The 16982-nt window shown below is 36.0% G+C and overlaps 1 protein-coding gene across 1 annotated transcript in view; it reads left to right on the top strand.

The window, feature by feature from the left end:
* The window catches only part of ABCA12 (ATP binding cassette subfamily A member 12), a 793480-nt gene that overhangs the window by 63448 nt on the left and 713050 nt on the right, over nt 1-16982 (top strand). The window contains exons 8-11 of the mRNA XM_044075367.1: nt 3003-3103; nt 5089-5253; nt 9789-10009; nt 12915-13045. Coding sequence (XP_043931302.1) covers nt 3003-3103; nt 5089-5253; nt 9789-10009; nt 12915-13045 — 618 coding nt within the window. The remainder of the gene's footprint in view (nt 1-3002; nt 3104-5088; nt 5254-9788; nt 10010-12914; nt 13046-16982) is intronic.

Below are 16982 nucleotides of genomic sequence, written 5' to 3'. Positions count from 1 at the left end.
TTCACAACTCCCTTAATCGAGTGCTGATCTGTCGAAAAAAAAAAAAAAGAATCTGCAACAACATTTGGTGGGCTTTGATGATACGTTATTTTGCACTTGGGCAAGACCCCTTGTACCTCCCAAATTTAAATATACCTACTTCAAGGTCACACAACAGTGGAGGAAAAAGAAAAAGTACACTGTCGACAAAAGTTGTTTTGGCCATTTTACTTCAACTGATCAGAACTCAGCTAAAGGGCTGTCAATCCAATGATACATTCTTCAGTTCCCAGCATACCTCTCAACCTCTTAGAGCAAGAAATCTAGACAAAGACATAAATAATGGGAGGACTAAGGCCCAAAAATGGGGAACTTTTTAAATATTGCTCTTATAAACTCACAAAGTTGCTAGAATAACAGGTTTTGCATTAGCATGACTTTTCTGAAGGGTACAAAGTCTAAAACTCAAATATCTGTCATTATTTTGTGACTTCAACTCTCAACGATTTGCAAGAAAAACACAGTTTTATGAGAAACGCACCAAAAGTATGAGACAAAAATCTTGACATTCTGTGAAAATCTGTACAGTGGAGAGGTATGATACATCACAAGGTGAACTTTGAAAAATGTGAATGTAAGACACAATAGTTCTAGAAATTGGGAATGAAGGAAGAGCAGACTGAATCATATTTATTTATTTGTTTGTTTATTTATTTATTACTGTTGGTTCCTTCTTATACTACACACACAGACACACAGACACACACACACACACACACACACACACAGACAGACACACATACACACACACACACACACACACACACACACACACACACACACACACACACACACACACACACACACACACACACACACACACACACACACACACACACACACACACTCACATGCCAGCACAATTACTCTGTGGTTACTGAGATATTCTTTTTAAACAGATAACCACCACTGTCATTGATTCCTCTCTTACTGCGTAGTTCCATCTGAACCCTTCTGGGACCATTGCACTCTGGGACATACCCTGACATATGACTTCATGGGGTGGGGTCAACTTCTTTAAGCAGGAATAGCCTTACAGCTAATTTGGCTCTGAGTGTCCGTGACCTGGCAGGGGTGGAGTGGTCAAGAGAGAGCTGTTATAATGTGATCGGCTTGTATGCAATGGCAAACTAGTGTGCATTCTTGCATGGAAACCTTAACTCCTGATATGTTGGCATATATGTGCAACTGCGTACAGGTATGCTGTGGAGATGTGGCTAGTACAATGATTTCTGCCTCCCATTCTTCCATACCTTACGTACTTTGAGTGATATGGCTCATTTCCTGCTCTGCCATTCTGTACAACACAATAAGCATTGACCCACCTCCTTACCATGGTGTCCATTCCCCTTCCCCCTCCCCATGACAGAAGTGGCAGGCACTTACTTTGTCCTTTCCTTCCCTCTCTTCACTAGTACCTCCAATGCCTGGCATTCTAGTAGGATGTGTGTCATCCAGGATGTGGTCAGGGCTTTGTCCTCCTGTGCCACAGAACCAACGAAGACTGAAAACTGAGATGTAATAAACTCTATCATTAGACATGTAACAGACATTGATATAAAAGGAATAATTGACAGAATAAGAGATAAACCCACCATGGTTATCAAATAAGGTGACATTAATATTTAGGAAAAAGCATTTAAGGAATATAAACAAAAACTGATGGTAGACAGAGAACAGTCAAATTAAAGCATAAAGAAACAGAAGGATGGCCAGAAAAGCAAAGATCCAAACGCCAGATTGTGATTTAGTCACAAAGAGAGATAGAACTTCTACACATACACAGTGAGCAACAAATGCAAAGTGAAGATTAAGAAGGCTAAACAGAATAGAAGAGGTTGGGCAGAAATGCATGGTGAAAAAACAGGACTGTGAATGAATACATTGTACTATAAAAATGTTGATTGCACTTCTCCATTTAATCACATCTTCAATATATGTGAAATTCATAATGCTGAATTTCCCCAAATGCTGAAAAAGTAATGAACGTCAAAATTTCTGACTGCTACATACCTGAAAACAATTGTTAATATGGGTCAAGAAGGGGGCGAGATTTTACGGTCCGGAATATCACTGTTTGACTTTTTCACCATTTGGAGTTTGGACATCGCGTAAGTGAATTCAACGATGTATCACTTAAAATTTTAATAGTAAACCGATGAATACATATGCCAAATCCTCTTGTAGAAAAATAAATGAGATTTGCTTTAACCATTCAAACAACATTATCAGAATAAAAAAGTTGGTCAGTCATTTTACCAAGGAAACAATTCTGAAATAAATTATGAATGCTGAAAAAGCACAAAGTCTTCTAATGTGGCTCAGCCTCAACTACTTAAATAACTGTAAGTGAAACAGGGGAACAACTAACCTTCTAAAAATATATTTAAGAGGTAGAACAGTTCTTTTTTTTTTTTTTTCAATAGGTAGAACAGTTCTTGAAGGCTACAAGGAGATCAGATCTAGTTTTTATTCCCAAAAATGTTTGGAATACAGAAGTTCAAAACTGTCAACTTATTAGTACAGACTCAGTTCTAGGGAAACTTTTGAAACCAACTCTGAAAAAAAGAATTTTCAAATACATTTGAACCATTTGGGCACAAGCCTCAAATCAGTATGGTTTTTTGTTTGATACATGTGAGGCTTGACTTAATAATCAGGATAGCATTCTTTTACATAGCTGCTTCCAACTGTTATAAATGCAGTGATGAGAATTTGTTTTTCCTGATTTATCTTAGCATGCACCCAGTGACTTCAACATATCCTAATTCAGAGGTCTTTTCTCTCATTGCCAACAGAGATGTACAAAGACAGACTTAGAGAATGAGAAACAGTGAAACAGAGTGAGACAGAGACACAGAGAAACAGAGAGAGAGAGAACAAGTGACAACTGACATGCTGTGTAGATATTTGCAGTGACATACATTTTAGGAATTACAAATATTTTTTTTTTACTTTTTCAGAGTTTTATAGTGTTCTTAAAGACCTTTTAAACAGTACATCATATGTAGAAGATCAACAGACTCTGAAGACAATATCAGATGTGAACATTCCAGTTAACAAGGTAATTTTATTAGCATACCTTTTAGATGTGTTATTTTTGTCAAGGTATCGCTTATTATTTTACCTGCTTTCCATTCCGATTATTTAGAAAATGCTTTCTTGTAAACTATAAATCCTAAAACATACTGTGCCATATACAATTAGATGATGTAGTAATACTCTGCCATTTTACTTCTTGATGTGACTCAATGTATTTCGTACAGTTTCATAATTTTCTGAAAAATGTTGGGTTGATATATTAATGTCAGAATTAGTTGTTCTCCTGATGCCCATTTACATTAAAGTCTAGAAATCTTAAGAGTGGTAGAGCTGTGGTCTAATTACTTAATTACTGTGATACCCGTGGTACTATCATAGTCTGTCAATGTGCACTTACAGGCTTATTCAACATGGCTGTTGGCTTATTGGTTGGTTGGAGCTAGTGTTCTAGAACCCCGTTTTATTTTTATGCCTCTTTTTTTGCCCTCACTGCTTGCCAGTCATTAGCTCCCTCTCAGCACATCACAAGGTAGAAGGTCAGACAGAAAAGACCATAATTTAGGCCACTACCACTGATAATTTCTTTTGCACCTTATGCCTCACAAGGACTCAGTGAAGTCCCAAAGAGGGACATGCAATGGGCTAACCATGAAGGCCATCTCCTTACTTCTACATGGGGCACTTACCTCCCTCAAAGATTGAGTGATCTTTTTTCCTCTGGAAATGCACTTACTTGGTATGTACCTGAATGTGTGCAAGCCTCTCCACCCTTACCAGTACAAGTGAGTGAGCCATGCCCCTTAAATTTTTCCTGTCCCTGCCTGATTTCTCAATTGCCAGGCCAATAATCAAATCCTGGTCACCTGGACTGCAGTCAGGGCACTGCCCTCTGCAGCATGGAACCAGGCTATCTCACTTTTAAAGGCCTGTTTTAACAAGCATCAAACTATGATTTCTCTCATATCAAAAGCTTTATTCATTCAGCTGATGTACTCATTTCAATCTACCCAAAAATCAACAATCTTTGCTTAATGAAGCATTAAACTGAGTTCCCGTTGCTTGACTTGGTAATAACTAAAGTCAATGTAAAAGATCCCAAAACACCTATTAAAAAGTGTAGAGGAAGTTCCTCGATGCCCTGGCCAAACACACACACACACACACACACACACACACACACACACACACACACACACACACACACACACACTAATGCACACAACCTCAGTCTCCCCTAAAAATGGGCTACTAGCATAGTGAAACTAAACTTTTCAACAGATTATAAATAAAATTAATAAATTAAGCAAAGCATTCCATTAGACCACCCAGTCTCTAAAAACATTGGTTTGATACATAAGTTGTCTGCAGTCTTTCCTGTAATTCCAAGAGTTTTCTAAAACAAATGTCCGGATCATTAGAATTCCACAGAAAGGATACATTTTACTGATCGTTTCTTAAGGTACCTACAATTCATTTCTTATAACCGAAGTTCTGGAATTTTGGAATTTTAATTAACTTTTGCATGCCTGGTTTACATTCCCATAAGTTGTCTACACTGATTTTTAACTTCCTGATTCTTGCCAGGTTCATTAAAACAGACCAAACACTTATTTGGCAGACACCTCAAGAATATATCTCAGAAAGCCACTCTTACTAAATTCCAAAACTAGTACCTTTTGTAGGAAGCAAGCTGACTGCACCAACCCCACACCCCCTAACTTATATATACCATCTCTATGGTTGCACAATGGTAAGGAAAAGTAAAAAAGTTAAGAGATTGCCAAAACTAGCTTCCTGGTAATATTCCTTTAATGTATTGTTCGCTGACCATATAAATGTCAACAACTTGTCAGGGTTCCATTCCTGTCAATCTGGTCTTAAACGCATTGTATAACAGGAAGACAGACTCTAGAAGCTTCTTGTAACCATGCTGGAAACATTTTTTTATTACATGCAACTAGACGTAGTGGATTATTAATAATTGTTTGTGTTTCTCTTTTCTGAAAGCTCTGGATATTGGGAAATTTCAACAGTTTTCATGATTACATCTGTGGTATCCTGAATGAAAAAAGTTCTGTGGATAAAGAAAGTTTATCGAGACTGTGCAACTTGACCAACCCCCAGCTGCAGAACTTCTACAAAATGATTGACATGTCAAAAGTTGCAGACCAGGTACTATTTGGGGCGTATGTTGCCAAGCATAAATGTGTGTGTGTGTGTGTGTGTGTGTGTGTGTGTTTGTGTGAGTGCACATGTGCACACAAATGTGTGTGTGTGGGGGGAATATACGTAAAATTAAAGTGTATCATCTATTATAAAAAAATACATTGGCTGGTGTCAAGAAATGAAATGCTTTCAGAGATTTAATGCATTTATAAAGAACAATAATTGGAGTAATTCAGTTCTATGACATTGCCGTTATAGAAAGCAATATTACCAGTGAAAATGTTTCATATCTTATGTGGTCAAATTACTCAACAGCCAAAGAGCAAACAATTATATTTTTGATTATTTAATGTTGGATTTGGTTACATGTGGGTGCACACTGCAGTGGATGAAATATTCATTTCCTTCCAGAGACAGTGATCTAAGAGTTGATGTGATGGGGTAGCAGTGGATCCATCCTCTTGGTCAGGGAGGCATAAAAGGCACTGACCAATGTAAACGAATCCTTTTTTGTTTTCTGTCACCACTGTGTATATCAGCTTGTTGTGGCAGATGTAGAAGGTTTTTCTAATAAGCCAAATATTCTGTAAAGTAACAGAATTAAAAGTACTTTCACTGGCACATTGCCAGTAATTAAGATGCGGTATACATGCCATTCATCAAATTATCCTGCAGCAGTAAAAAGAAATCATAACTAATGTCTTTGTTTATATTTGAAATGTAAATGTATTGCCTGCTTTGAAATTTCTTAAATCTTTAAATATAACTTCATCTAAGACTCAACACACTACTATTAAAAATTACCAAGACTTCAGCAAGCAGCAACAAAGCCCTCCCATTATAAACTATTCATAAATGAGAACAAAAAACACTTTATTAAATAGTCACTGATTCCTTGAATAAACCATAAATTGACATAAGAAACCAGTAAACTGAGAAGAATCTTAAAACAAGGATAAAATAACTCCTACTAGAAAAAATGTGTCTGCATCAGGGACACTGGCTCATTCTTATAGAGGATTGTCCAGACAGTTCCAATAGTTGTAGGAGGAATGGGCCTTATAAAAAAGAATCTACAATCCAGTTACCAGTACATGTAACTCCATACGAGTTGCAGAAGGAGTCATTACAGGAGCTGCAAAGAGCACTTTTGGCTAATATCAAAGACTGGAACAATACTAATTTCATGAACTTTAACCATATTAGAATCCCAAAAGATTTGGAGAAATGAAAAAAGAATTGAGCAGTCCATTATTTGTACTATCATCATAATCCTTTTCCACCTAATACAGCAATGGCATCCTGTGGAGATGTGATAATGTATTTTTATTGTTGCATCTGTGCATATATCACATCTGCAAATATGTAGTACAATCAAAATCCATAATCTGGTATAAATAATGCATTATGTAATGCATCTACAGGTTCACAGTTTAGTGCTAAGCACGCAGTTTGAAAAAACAGCTTAGCCATGCATCCTAGGAAATATCACCAATGGGTTTTTACTCTCTACTTGATAAAGGTCATACTAGTAATTCCCTAGGTACATTTTTTGTGAGCTCATCCATTTGTCAAGATTTAAACTGAAGGATGTTAAGGGTTAAGGTGTTAGACCATTTAATAAACAAGGGAACTTTGCTACTCAGGTACGTAGGGAATCCTTTGTGGAAGAAGCCTGTCCCTCCAATAAGTCTTGTTTATGTTACTATGCAAATTGTGAGTTTTTGGAGTGAGTGTTCCTAACATTACCAGCTTTCTGAATTGCAAAAGGTCAAGTAAACAAGGTCTTTTATAGCCCAAGAGGCAAGACAGAAAGTTCCACATATGAGGCCTTATAGGATATAAAAGGGGAATTTAATATATCCAGATTGCTATGAGAGTCTAGTCATTTGATTCACTTAACAGGAAACTTTGACATCTTTTAATCTGAAAAAGGTGTTCATGTTCATGGCAATTTAGAATGTGATATTCAATGATTAGCTTAATAAGGGAGGAATGTAGGAGGACTATGATCTCTTTAGATCTTGAGGATGTACCTTTGCTTATTTAATATTCAATGAAAATATATTTCCTTAGTGTAACCAATATCTGACAATCAAAAGACAGTTAATTGCCAACAACAAAGCCTAGACCTGTAAAGACTGTAGCAACATTTAATGGGTCTCTTTTTTTGTGATGACCATTGGGAAAAACCTGTTTTCCAAATCTAACTGTACTACATTTTTTTGCATTAACTCTAAAGCCATGGTTAGAACACTAGATATAGGCTCTATCATGCCATTGTTATAGCATATAAGAGTCTGGAGCAAGCAACAGTCACTTTCTTTGCAGTCATCAGCAAACATGTTCAACCATAAATTTTGGGTATCTGTTTTCACTTCAAATAAGTAGTTGCCAAATAGAATGGGAACTTATATTGAGCAATACGGGACTCCACTGGTGACTAACCCACACCACCAATGGTCATCCTGTGTATATGAAAAGAAAGCCATATGGCTTTCTTTTGAGTAATCTAGGGGTAATATTTACGCTGTTAAGTTTATTATCAATGGCTGCATAAGGACGTCGGTGTCTCACAGTGTCAAAAAGTGCTTTGTTATAAAGGTATTATTCAGGTGTTGCAGCAGGTTTTGTATGCAACAGGTAAAATAAATCACAGATCAAAAGAAACCTTGCATGTTATTTAGGAGGCATCTGTGTTGCCTAATGACAGAAAAACACAATGCAATTTCTTTATTTCAGTTACTTTGATGGTGTTGCTGTTGATGAGAGAAACAGCTGATCTACCTCCATGACAAACACCTATTGGCATTTTCTATATTTTAGACTCAGATACTATCAGTACATTAGAGGCATAGGATGTTGCTTTCCGTGATAGGATAACTACTCTGGTGGGCACATCTTTTGTGAGAAAATGCAAGTTTATATTTCATTTTGTTTCAGAAGTTGTTTACACTTGAAACATGGATAACTATCTAAAAATCAAAATCACAGTAGTCTGCACTGACGAAAAGATATTTCCTAACACTAAGTCAGATTGCTAAGGCTCATCACATTAATCTATTACAAGCCATACATATAATCATAAGCATACTGCATGCACCTATTGGAAATTAGAATGGTCACTGGCTGATGTACCTGGATCTCGATGGATTGCCTTTAAACTGATGAACAGGACTATACCAGTATTGTAAATGAGATGTAGTCATTATACCAGCATTTAGAGCAAATATATTAATGTGACCATCAACTAAAGTGTCTATCTAGCATCAGTGTTTTGATGTATTTTAGTACTAGTTAATCCTAAACAACAGTCAGTAAGCTTTACGTAGATATAATACTGTATAAAGTGGTGAGAGGAAGGAAACAGAGTTGATAATGTGTGGGGGAAAGCTACAGTGTAGTTAAAGAGCTACAAGTATTTAATAAGAATAGTGAAGTTATTGCTGTAATAGGATGAAGGCATTACAGATGGCTGCATGAAGAGTATAAGCATTTAATGTGAGAGGTGCATGACTAGACTGGCTAATGAACATTTGGAAAAGAGGTGTAGCGAGAGTGAGAATAGTGTAGTAACATTTTATACTGGACAAATGCAGCAAAAGGCAAACGTTTATACATTAAAATCATCCTATGTACTTGGTAATAACAAGTCATGGCTGACCAGTCACTTACAAATTCTGCAGTCCACATTTTCAGAAGAAAGGTACAATGCTTTGCAGACTTCATGTGGAATGTGAGTGAGTTCTGTAGGCTCAGGTTATATTCAATGAAGGCTAAATTCATATGCTGGCAGTGGTGGTGGTGCTGCAGTAGCATTGTTGCCTCACAGTAAGACGTTGTCCTGTTCGATTCTCAGCTAGACCGTCTTCTGTGTGGAGACATGCGTGAATGGGCGTACCTTCACTGAAGGTTGTGCATCAGAGCTGGCAACACGGCACATAAAAATCTACTGCCAATCATTAGTGGACCAGAGTTCCGCTGTGGCGACCCCTAACCGGGAAAAGCCGAAAGACACAACAACAACTTGCAGTTTAAAGACAAAAGATGGATAAACATCTCTCGACTGTATAAATATGCAAAGCAGCACATGGGAAATAACAGATTTTCTTCTCATAACTCCAAACCTTTTACCTCCAGAATTAGGGACAAGGCAAAAAATAATTATGGAAAACAACAGCCCAAATAAGAGACACATTTTAAATACTAGCACTACTAGTGTAGAAAGTTGATGCAAAAAGAGAAATGAAATATGTATTTTCTGATGCAAAATTAGTCTGTAACTGTAATTATTATCAGTATTTTCTAACTGTAATCTACCACCTTTGCTCAAAAATGTTCTAGTTTTAGGCAGGAAGGAGCATTTTATTTTTTCCAAAATTAGGATTCTCTAAAAATTAATGACAGTTGAGAGGTATGGTTTTTCAGCCTATGTGTACATGTTGGGAACGTTTATTCTGTTACAAATAGTATTCTTCCACAAATACTTATGTAAATCAGATATAATAGATTTATAGTGATGGCTTATTAATGTTTTACAGGTTCTGAGAATCTGGATTACTAACATTTCCCAGTCAGATGTGAATTTCACCATTTCATATGCGAAGTACTTGCTACAGAAGAATTTAACCAATCAGAATGATAGTAGTAACCTGAATAAACTCAGTCTGATTCAGATCTTTCTTAATAAGTGGTTTGGATTAACATCAGACTTGATCGAAGACCAAAATGTTTTATCCCAGCACGATGTATGGTACAACTGGTAAGTGATTAAAACAACTGTTTCATGAACAGAATTTATAAGTCTGTAAATGACATTCACTGTTTAAAGCAGAGGTTCTTCATGCAGTAACAATGATTATGAGTCCATGTCAGTTTCCAATGAACAGAAAAAATGCAACATGTTAACAGTGGCCATGTTATTGGGTATCATTTACTGAAAAAGGCACTGCTGAAGGCCTAGGCAGTACAAAGATAGAACAAAGTGACATATGTCCTTGTGATGCTGCCTTGCAATGACTGATTGTACTGGAATAGTGGTAATGCAAATTGTTCCAGAATGTTTCAGTACACCTCATGGTCTTCTAGATTACCATTACCTAAAGTGATTTGCAGCTGAATCTTTACATGGTTTTCTTCTTCTTCTGAAAATGACCTTAAAAGATATGTCTTTAATGCTTTCATTCACTTTTATGTAAGATAAACATATACTGCATTTTGGTAAGACTGCATTATTTTGGCAAGGGTTCTCTTATCTTCTGGTTCCATCATTTTTCTGATTAAATTGAGTAGTCCTTCAATTGCTTGGAGTAATGTTTCATTCTGAGCTATTTAATTTGCACATATGCAAGTTAGTATAGACTAAACACAATCATTTGCAGTGCAGATTTATGTGTAACTCCATGTTTCTTTCTTATAGCTTGATACTGGTGTTTTCATAGACTCTGTGTACATTGATCTTTTTAACAATGTAAGATGCTAGCAGCAAATATGTTTTTTATGTCAAATAGCATGCTTACCATCTGATTTAGAAATGATTTTTGCCTGACTAGCATGTGCTGATATTGATATAAAGCATACCAAATGCATGAGCACCTTCAAATATAATGTAATGTTATGGAAGACAAATCCCCATAAATACTACCACTTTTACAGTCTTTTTTGTTTAGGTAAAGTCCACAATGTTAATATGTATGTAACTCTGCACCTTTCAGTGAAAACACTTAAGCCAGAGACTCTTTGAACAGTAACAGAACGATATGTATTAGGTACATCAACAAACAGGAAGGAATCCGTTCATGTTTCCCTATTTAGGCTATAAATGAGGATCTGTGATCTGGAAACAAAACTCAACCTTTAGCTTTAAGTAATCTGTGTAGCTATATAACAGAACTCTTTGGTTAGGGAGATATTGCCACCCCACAAATAATGGCTACCAGACAGGGCAGGATTTCTGCATATCACAAAGAACTGAGGCTATTCAAAGACAAGACTGGTTGCACTACATTTTAAACATCAGATCTCCACCTTATCCTCCAGGAACTTATGCATAATGTAAACTTTCAAAAATGCTTTCTCAAGTCATTTGGAACCAGAGCCTCCCATACAGTATGACCTCCTTCTGACAATACTTACCACAAAAGTGCTTAAAAGGATAACATATGGAGTGTTGTTTTCCACAAAATAAATGAGACAGACCTCATATGTTATGTTTTTGTTTATTCAAAAGAAGGCAAAAACTATTAAATATTTGTTATACAGACATTGGTAAAATTAGGGTTGCCACCTTTTCAAATGGCCATAGTGGGACATTTTCGGGACACACGTCAGAATTTACAGGCCGACACATACCCATGGTCAGTACAAAGGATAGAACTTTACTTTTTTGCCTAAATAAAAGCTTATTCTTGTAGCAGTTTAGTTGCTTATTCTGTTTCTTGTAACATTCAGGTATTTTAGATACAGAAATAACTATTTTATGCAACTATTACATAAAATATGGGACATAATTATGTCCTAGACTCTCAGGACATTTGCCATTTTTAATAATTTTGGCCAGGACACAACCACCCAAGGAGGGACTGTCCCTTGCAAAGTGGGACAGGTGGTAACCCTAGGTAAAAATATGTCAAAATGTATACATTTTTGTTCATTTGCTTTTATACATCAGTCTGAACCTACTATATGAATGGATATGCTTTTTCATGCTGATATGTGAAATGATTACATCAAATAAGACATGCAATAATTTCAGCAAAAATCTCTTGGCATCAATATCACTTCATGAACTATCCTTGTACCAAGTTGACACTCTCAAAAGTCTTCCAAATTGTTTTTGGTAATTGGGATTTTACTAGATAAAGCTGTACATGTAGCAGGAGACAGACCAGGATTGTTATTATTGTTATTATTCTTATTTTTTGTTGACACAAATTCTGGTGATAGCTCTCTTTTGGATGTTTCATTGATCAATTGATGTTATCTGTAAGTGATCACCACTGGAATTGTTTAATGACAACTTGAAAGCTGCAAAACTATCTTGTCAGTTTACAAGATCCCACTATGTAACCCCAATTTGATTGCTTATAATAAACTATCCAGTTTATAGTAAACATCCAACTGTCTATCTGTTGTATTTTCCAGTGGTAGACTATACAGCTTAAAATAACATGTAATATGACCAGCAGTTTCCAGCTATTGAGACATTGCTATTTCTTAATTGACAGTTGGAAATTGTCAGACTTTTTTAATGTTCAGAACTCCCTACAAGATGGCAATCATGATAGATCCCTGTTCAGTCCAGCTTTGCTGTGGCATTGAAAGGGACTTAATCCTGAGTCCCCTATGACCATTCAACTGCTTTGGAACTTTTTGGAAGAATGGCATCTTTCTGAGGCTAATTCAGTTCTTCTTCTGCATGTCCTTATACCATGATTATTTTATTGTAACATATACAGTCATGGTGACTGCTCACACAGGTATACATTCTACTCAAATGCCAAGAATGAAAGATAGTGAAGAATGTTAGTGTAGTTTTACAATGGTTAGTATTCTGTTTTATAAAATGGAAATGCAACAAGAAAATACATATATCTGTAACAACTGTTAATTGTTGTGCTATTGAATGCTCACAGTTATTCTCTTTTTTATATAACCTTTTTTCATAGGTTGAAAAATATCATCACTGCTTCTGTAAATGTTCTGCAAGAATTTACATCTAATCAAACCATGTGGGAAGTCCTTGTTCATGAATCCTACATTGTTCAACTTGAAACAGAACTGATAGAAATGCAGACAGGTAATAAAAAAGTAAAATAAAAGGCCTGCATGCCATTGCACAGCTTTTAATTATAGTCAAATTCAAACACAGAATATCTAATTTGCCACAATAAACAAGTTAAAATTCAGCACGTGTTGATAAAAGGGTTGAAATATCTAGCTTTCAAGAAAGTGCAATTCAGGACTTGGCCCACTGTTACTAAGCAGTTTATTGCCATGCCATCAGGGACTCTAAATGAGTTAGTATCTTCTGTGTCCGATATATTGTCATAGAGGTAGAATCATGTAGAGGGAGGTTAGGATTCTTCTTCACAAGGAGGAGCTAGGTAGGATTCTACTTATCTCAGTACTGTCCTCTGGCAGAACTCAGAGCCTAGCATCAAGCAGAGAAAGAATGATAACAGACATGCTGGATTTGCTGTCATAGTGAGTGGTGGTCCACAGACATATTTTGGCTTCCATGAATGTATGCAGCCTAGAACAGACATTTGTGTTGCACAGGAAAATTCTCATCATAGGATAAACTCATACCTGACTGCAGACTATTAATCATTCTCTTGTCATGGGGCAATGTAATATAAGGTGCCAAAAAAGAAACTGCTTCCCATTAAGGATGCCAGGCATGGTGAGATTCAGGGTGTCAAGCAATAGTGCATTGGGACTACTAGATCTGTAGGAATTTAAAGATACTTAATCCAACTTATACCCCATTTCTGTAACAGGTTGCCATCATCTAACTCATTACAGCTGAGTATGCCTCCAGGCATTTCTGCAGTTAACTCCTACTGTGCCTCTAGGCATTAAATATTGCTTGCTCATATGTGCATTTATAATTCCAAAACCCTGCTACATACTGTACAAGGTACAGAATATTTTATCTTGAAGGATACATGATGGAAAACACAATTGTATTGATATCTGACCTCTGTCAATGAGTATTTGTTAGAACAGTAAGGTAATACCTTCATTTTTAATGGCTCAAGCCACACCCACTGGGATTTAAAAGGTGCACACTAAAAACATCTGTAGTGGAGAGAATGAGTGAAGACAGTACTCCCCTAGCAACCTTTAATACCAGTTTGGATGTCTGGATGAGTGATTAGAAATTATCATGAATGATATATGGAGAAAGTCCTTTTAATAGGAGATGTTGTTGGTCTTCTACCAGTATTAGGAAATGTGGATGGGCTTCTTGATGGCCTTCTTTGGTCATAAGCTTTGTAAGAACTTATAAACCTAAGATATAGACATATAGGTACACTTCACTCTGTTGAATTGTCAGTTTGTCAACATAAAGAAGTACTTGGAAAATTGATTGACAGCACTCAATGAGTACTGGAGATGTCAAAAGAAGGAAACAGTGCATCTCAATAAGGTAAGTGTGGGACTGTGATGTTAATGCTGAAATATTAGGATGTACTGAAAGTTTCGTCATGAGGAGTAAGGGTGGGTTTGCAAGTGTTTGCAGATTAGGGTTTGAGTAAGGCAGAAGGAAGGGGATAGATTAGATGCTGCTCTATGTGGAATATGCTGGAATATTTTGTCTAGCTACACTGTTAATGAAAGGGGTTTTTCTTAGGTAAAGTGTAGGGCTGAGGTTAGGAACAGGGACAGGTACAGGGTTAGAGCCAATGTTAGCATGCATTAGCTAACCCTACCCCCTTAACTTGTCCTTTCCTCTAACCTCAACCTTACACCTTACCTTAGAAAAACCCTTTCCATAACTCTACCACTATTCAGACAAACTATGTTTGAATTTAGTCGTAAATTATGGTTAACAGATTGCAAGAGAAAACTGCTTGTTTTACTTTTGTGATTGTTTTTTGTTATGTATTTTTGTTTTTTCAGTAAGTTAATTTTCGAAATGGCATCATTGATCACCTGTTTCTCAATGCCTGTACATTTTGATAACATAAACTCATATGTAGATATCAGTATAATACAAGTAATTTCAGATGAAATGCAATAAAGCAAAATACATTGTGAAATTTCATCAGCAAACAATAGCATCAATAACAAAAAAAAACAAGTGTAAATGATGGAAAATGTAAATATAGCATTTACAATTGTAATCATTACTCACCTCAGAAACCCTAAAAAACAGAAACAATACCTGAAATAAAAATAAATTAATAAAAAAAGATCCTACGTTAATGTGGGGACTACAGTCCAGCACCTACCAACAGAGGAGCACTGTCCCCATAATCACAGAACTTACATATGCAACTCCATGCTAACCCCACTCTCACACAAATACAAACAAAAAAATATCACACTGAATGATGTTATACTTAATATTTAGCAACTCAACTATTATGCAATTTAACCACCTAAAGAGCTGACAATTTTCCAAGATATGACAATGTGTTTGTGAAAGTGTAGTAAAAGATAATTTTGCGTTTGTGTGCATTATAATATATTAGAATATTTACAGAATGAATATAAATACGCTATCACTGTAACAAATATCCTGCTAATAATATTGAATATTTGTACAGTTTTGTAACTTTTATTGTTCATAAAATATTTACATTTATTTATCTTATGCTTTTTAAGTTTATTTTTCAGAAAATGCTCTGAAATGCAAGATGTGTGTAGGCTGCTACAGGTGTGACATTCCACACCACATAGGTGTTAATGAAATATATTTCAGACTATTCACCCTACCCAGTGGTAAAGCACAGTCTTCTAGTTAAAATATGTAATTAGCAGGGACGTGGAAGTGCGCCAAAGTATTTTAAAGGTTTATCAGTGAATTTTGGAATTTTTTTGTATTTTTGTTTGAATTGTAGTTTATTCTTTTTATATTACCGACACGCCATTACGTAGCTTCTGTTGTCCATTCTGACTAGGCATTTATGTTACTTTAATGGGTCTTTCATACCTGGTTTCCTTTTCATTGCTATCTAAACTCTCATCCATCTGAAAAGGTAAGTAATATGCTCTTTATATTGTAATACCAGAATCAGTTGCTGCACTTTACAACTAACAGAACACTTTCTGCAGTTTACCGTAACGATATAGAAATGGGTAAGAAGAAATTAATTCTTGTGTTTATTTTAATGATTATCCTACACTAAAAGTCACACTACTATGTTCACACATCTAGTTATTTGCATGATATTTTTACTTGAACACGTTGCATCTTATGTGGTTATAACTGTCAAATTAATAATTTGGAACTTTTCCCCCCAGCTTTATCTTGAAAATAAGGTCTGCCAAGCTGGTTAGCCCAGTACACAAAACAAACAAGCACACAGACAAATAAATAAATATATGAGAGCTTAATTAGTTGATACACGTGACTGCATTGTGATCATTTCATGACATGGTGGCTCTTTCTAGTAGGTTAATACTCAAGTGACTGGAAGGATGCACTTAACTACAAAAAGGCTGAAAAATCCTTTCCTGTTTCCTACATATAATCCTGTAACTCCTTTCTACCTTCAAATGTTTTTGAAAAAGCTATCTGTTCAAAATTGTAAATATCTAGCTATAGTAGACAAAAAGCTAAAAATAATCTAAATACCGTACAAAATAAACAGGAAACAAATAACATCTAAAGATGGGTAAACTTGCCTTACCCCTGTGTACAAAGAAATGACCAAAAACTACCGAATAAATAACAGGGCACTGACCACAGTGTTTAAACATCTCTTCTTGAGGTGAAATGGGGGTGTGATAACATTAAATTACCGAGCCTGGATTTAGAGTATTTAATGCCCACTTTTCAAAAATTCCCTTAAAATGGATGCAAACCTCTTCACTTAGTAGGCTATTTATGGCCAGAACTGTAATCCCCCCCCCAAAAAAAAAAAATAGAAGAAGTAAAGACATAATATTCATGAACTGCTGCAAGGAGCTCAGTGATGCAGTTTTGAGTGTGGGCTCCTTGCTCATAAAACACACTGCCATTTAAACAGCTGCGATCACATCTGCTTAAATGTTCTTACCTT

The sequence above is a fragment of the Protopterus annectens genome, chromosome 6.part1, assembly GCF_019279795.1.
Source record: "Protopterus annectens isolate FY-2018-M chromosome 6.part1, PAN1.0, whole genome shotgun sequence".
Taxonomy (NCBI): domain Eukaryota; kingdom Metazoa; phylum Chordata; order Ceratodontiformes; family Protopteridae; genus Protopterus; species Protopterus annectens.
The sequence above is the reverse complement of the archived record's forward strand: the minus strand, read 5'-3'. Positions and strand labels throughout refer to the sequence as shown.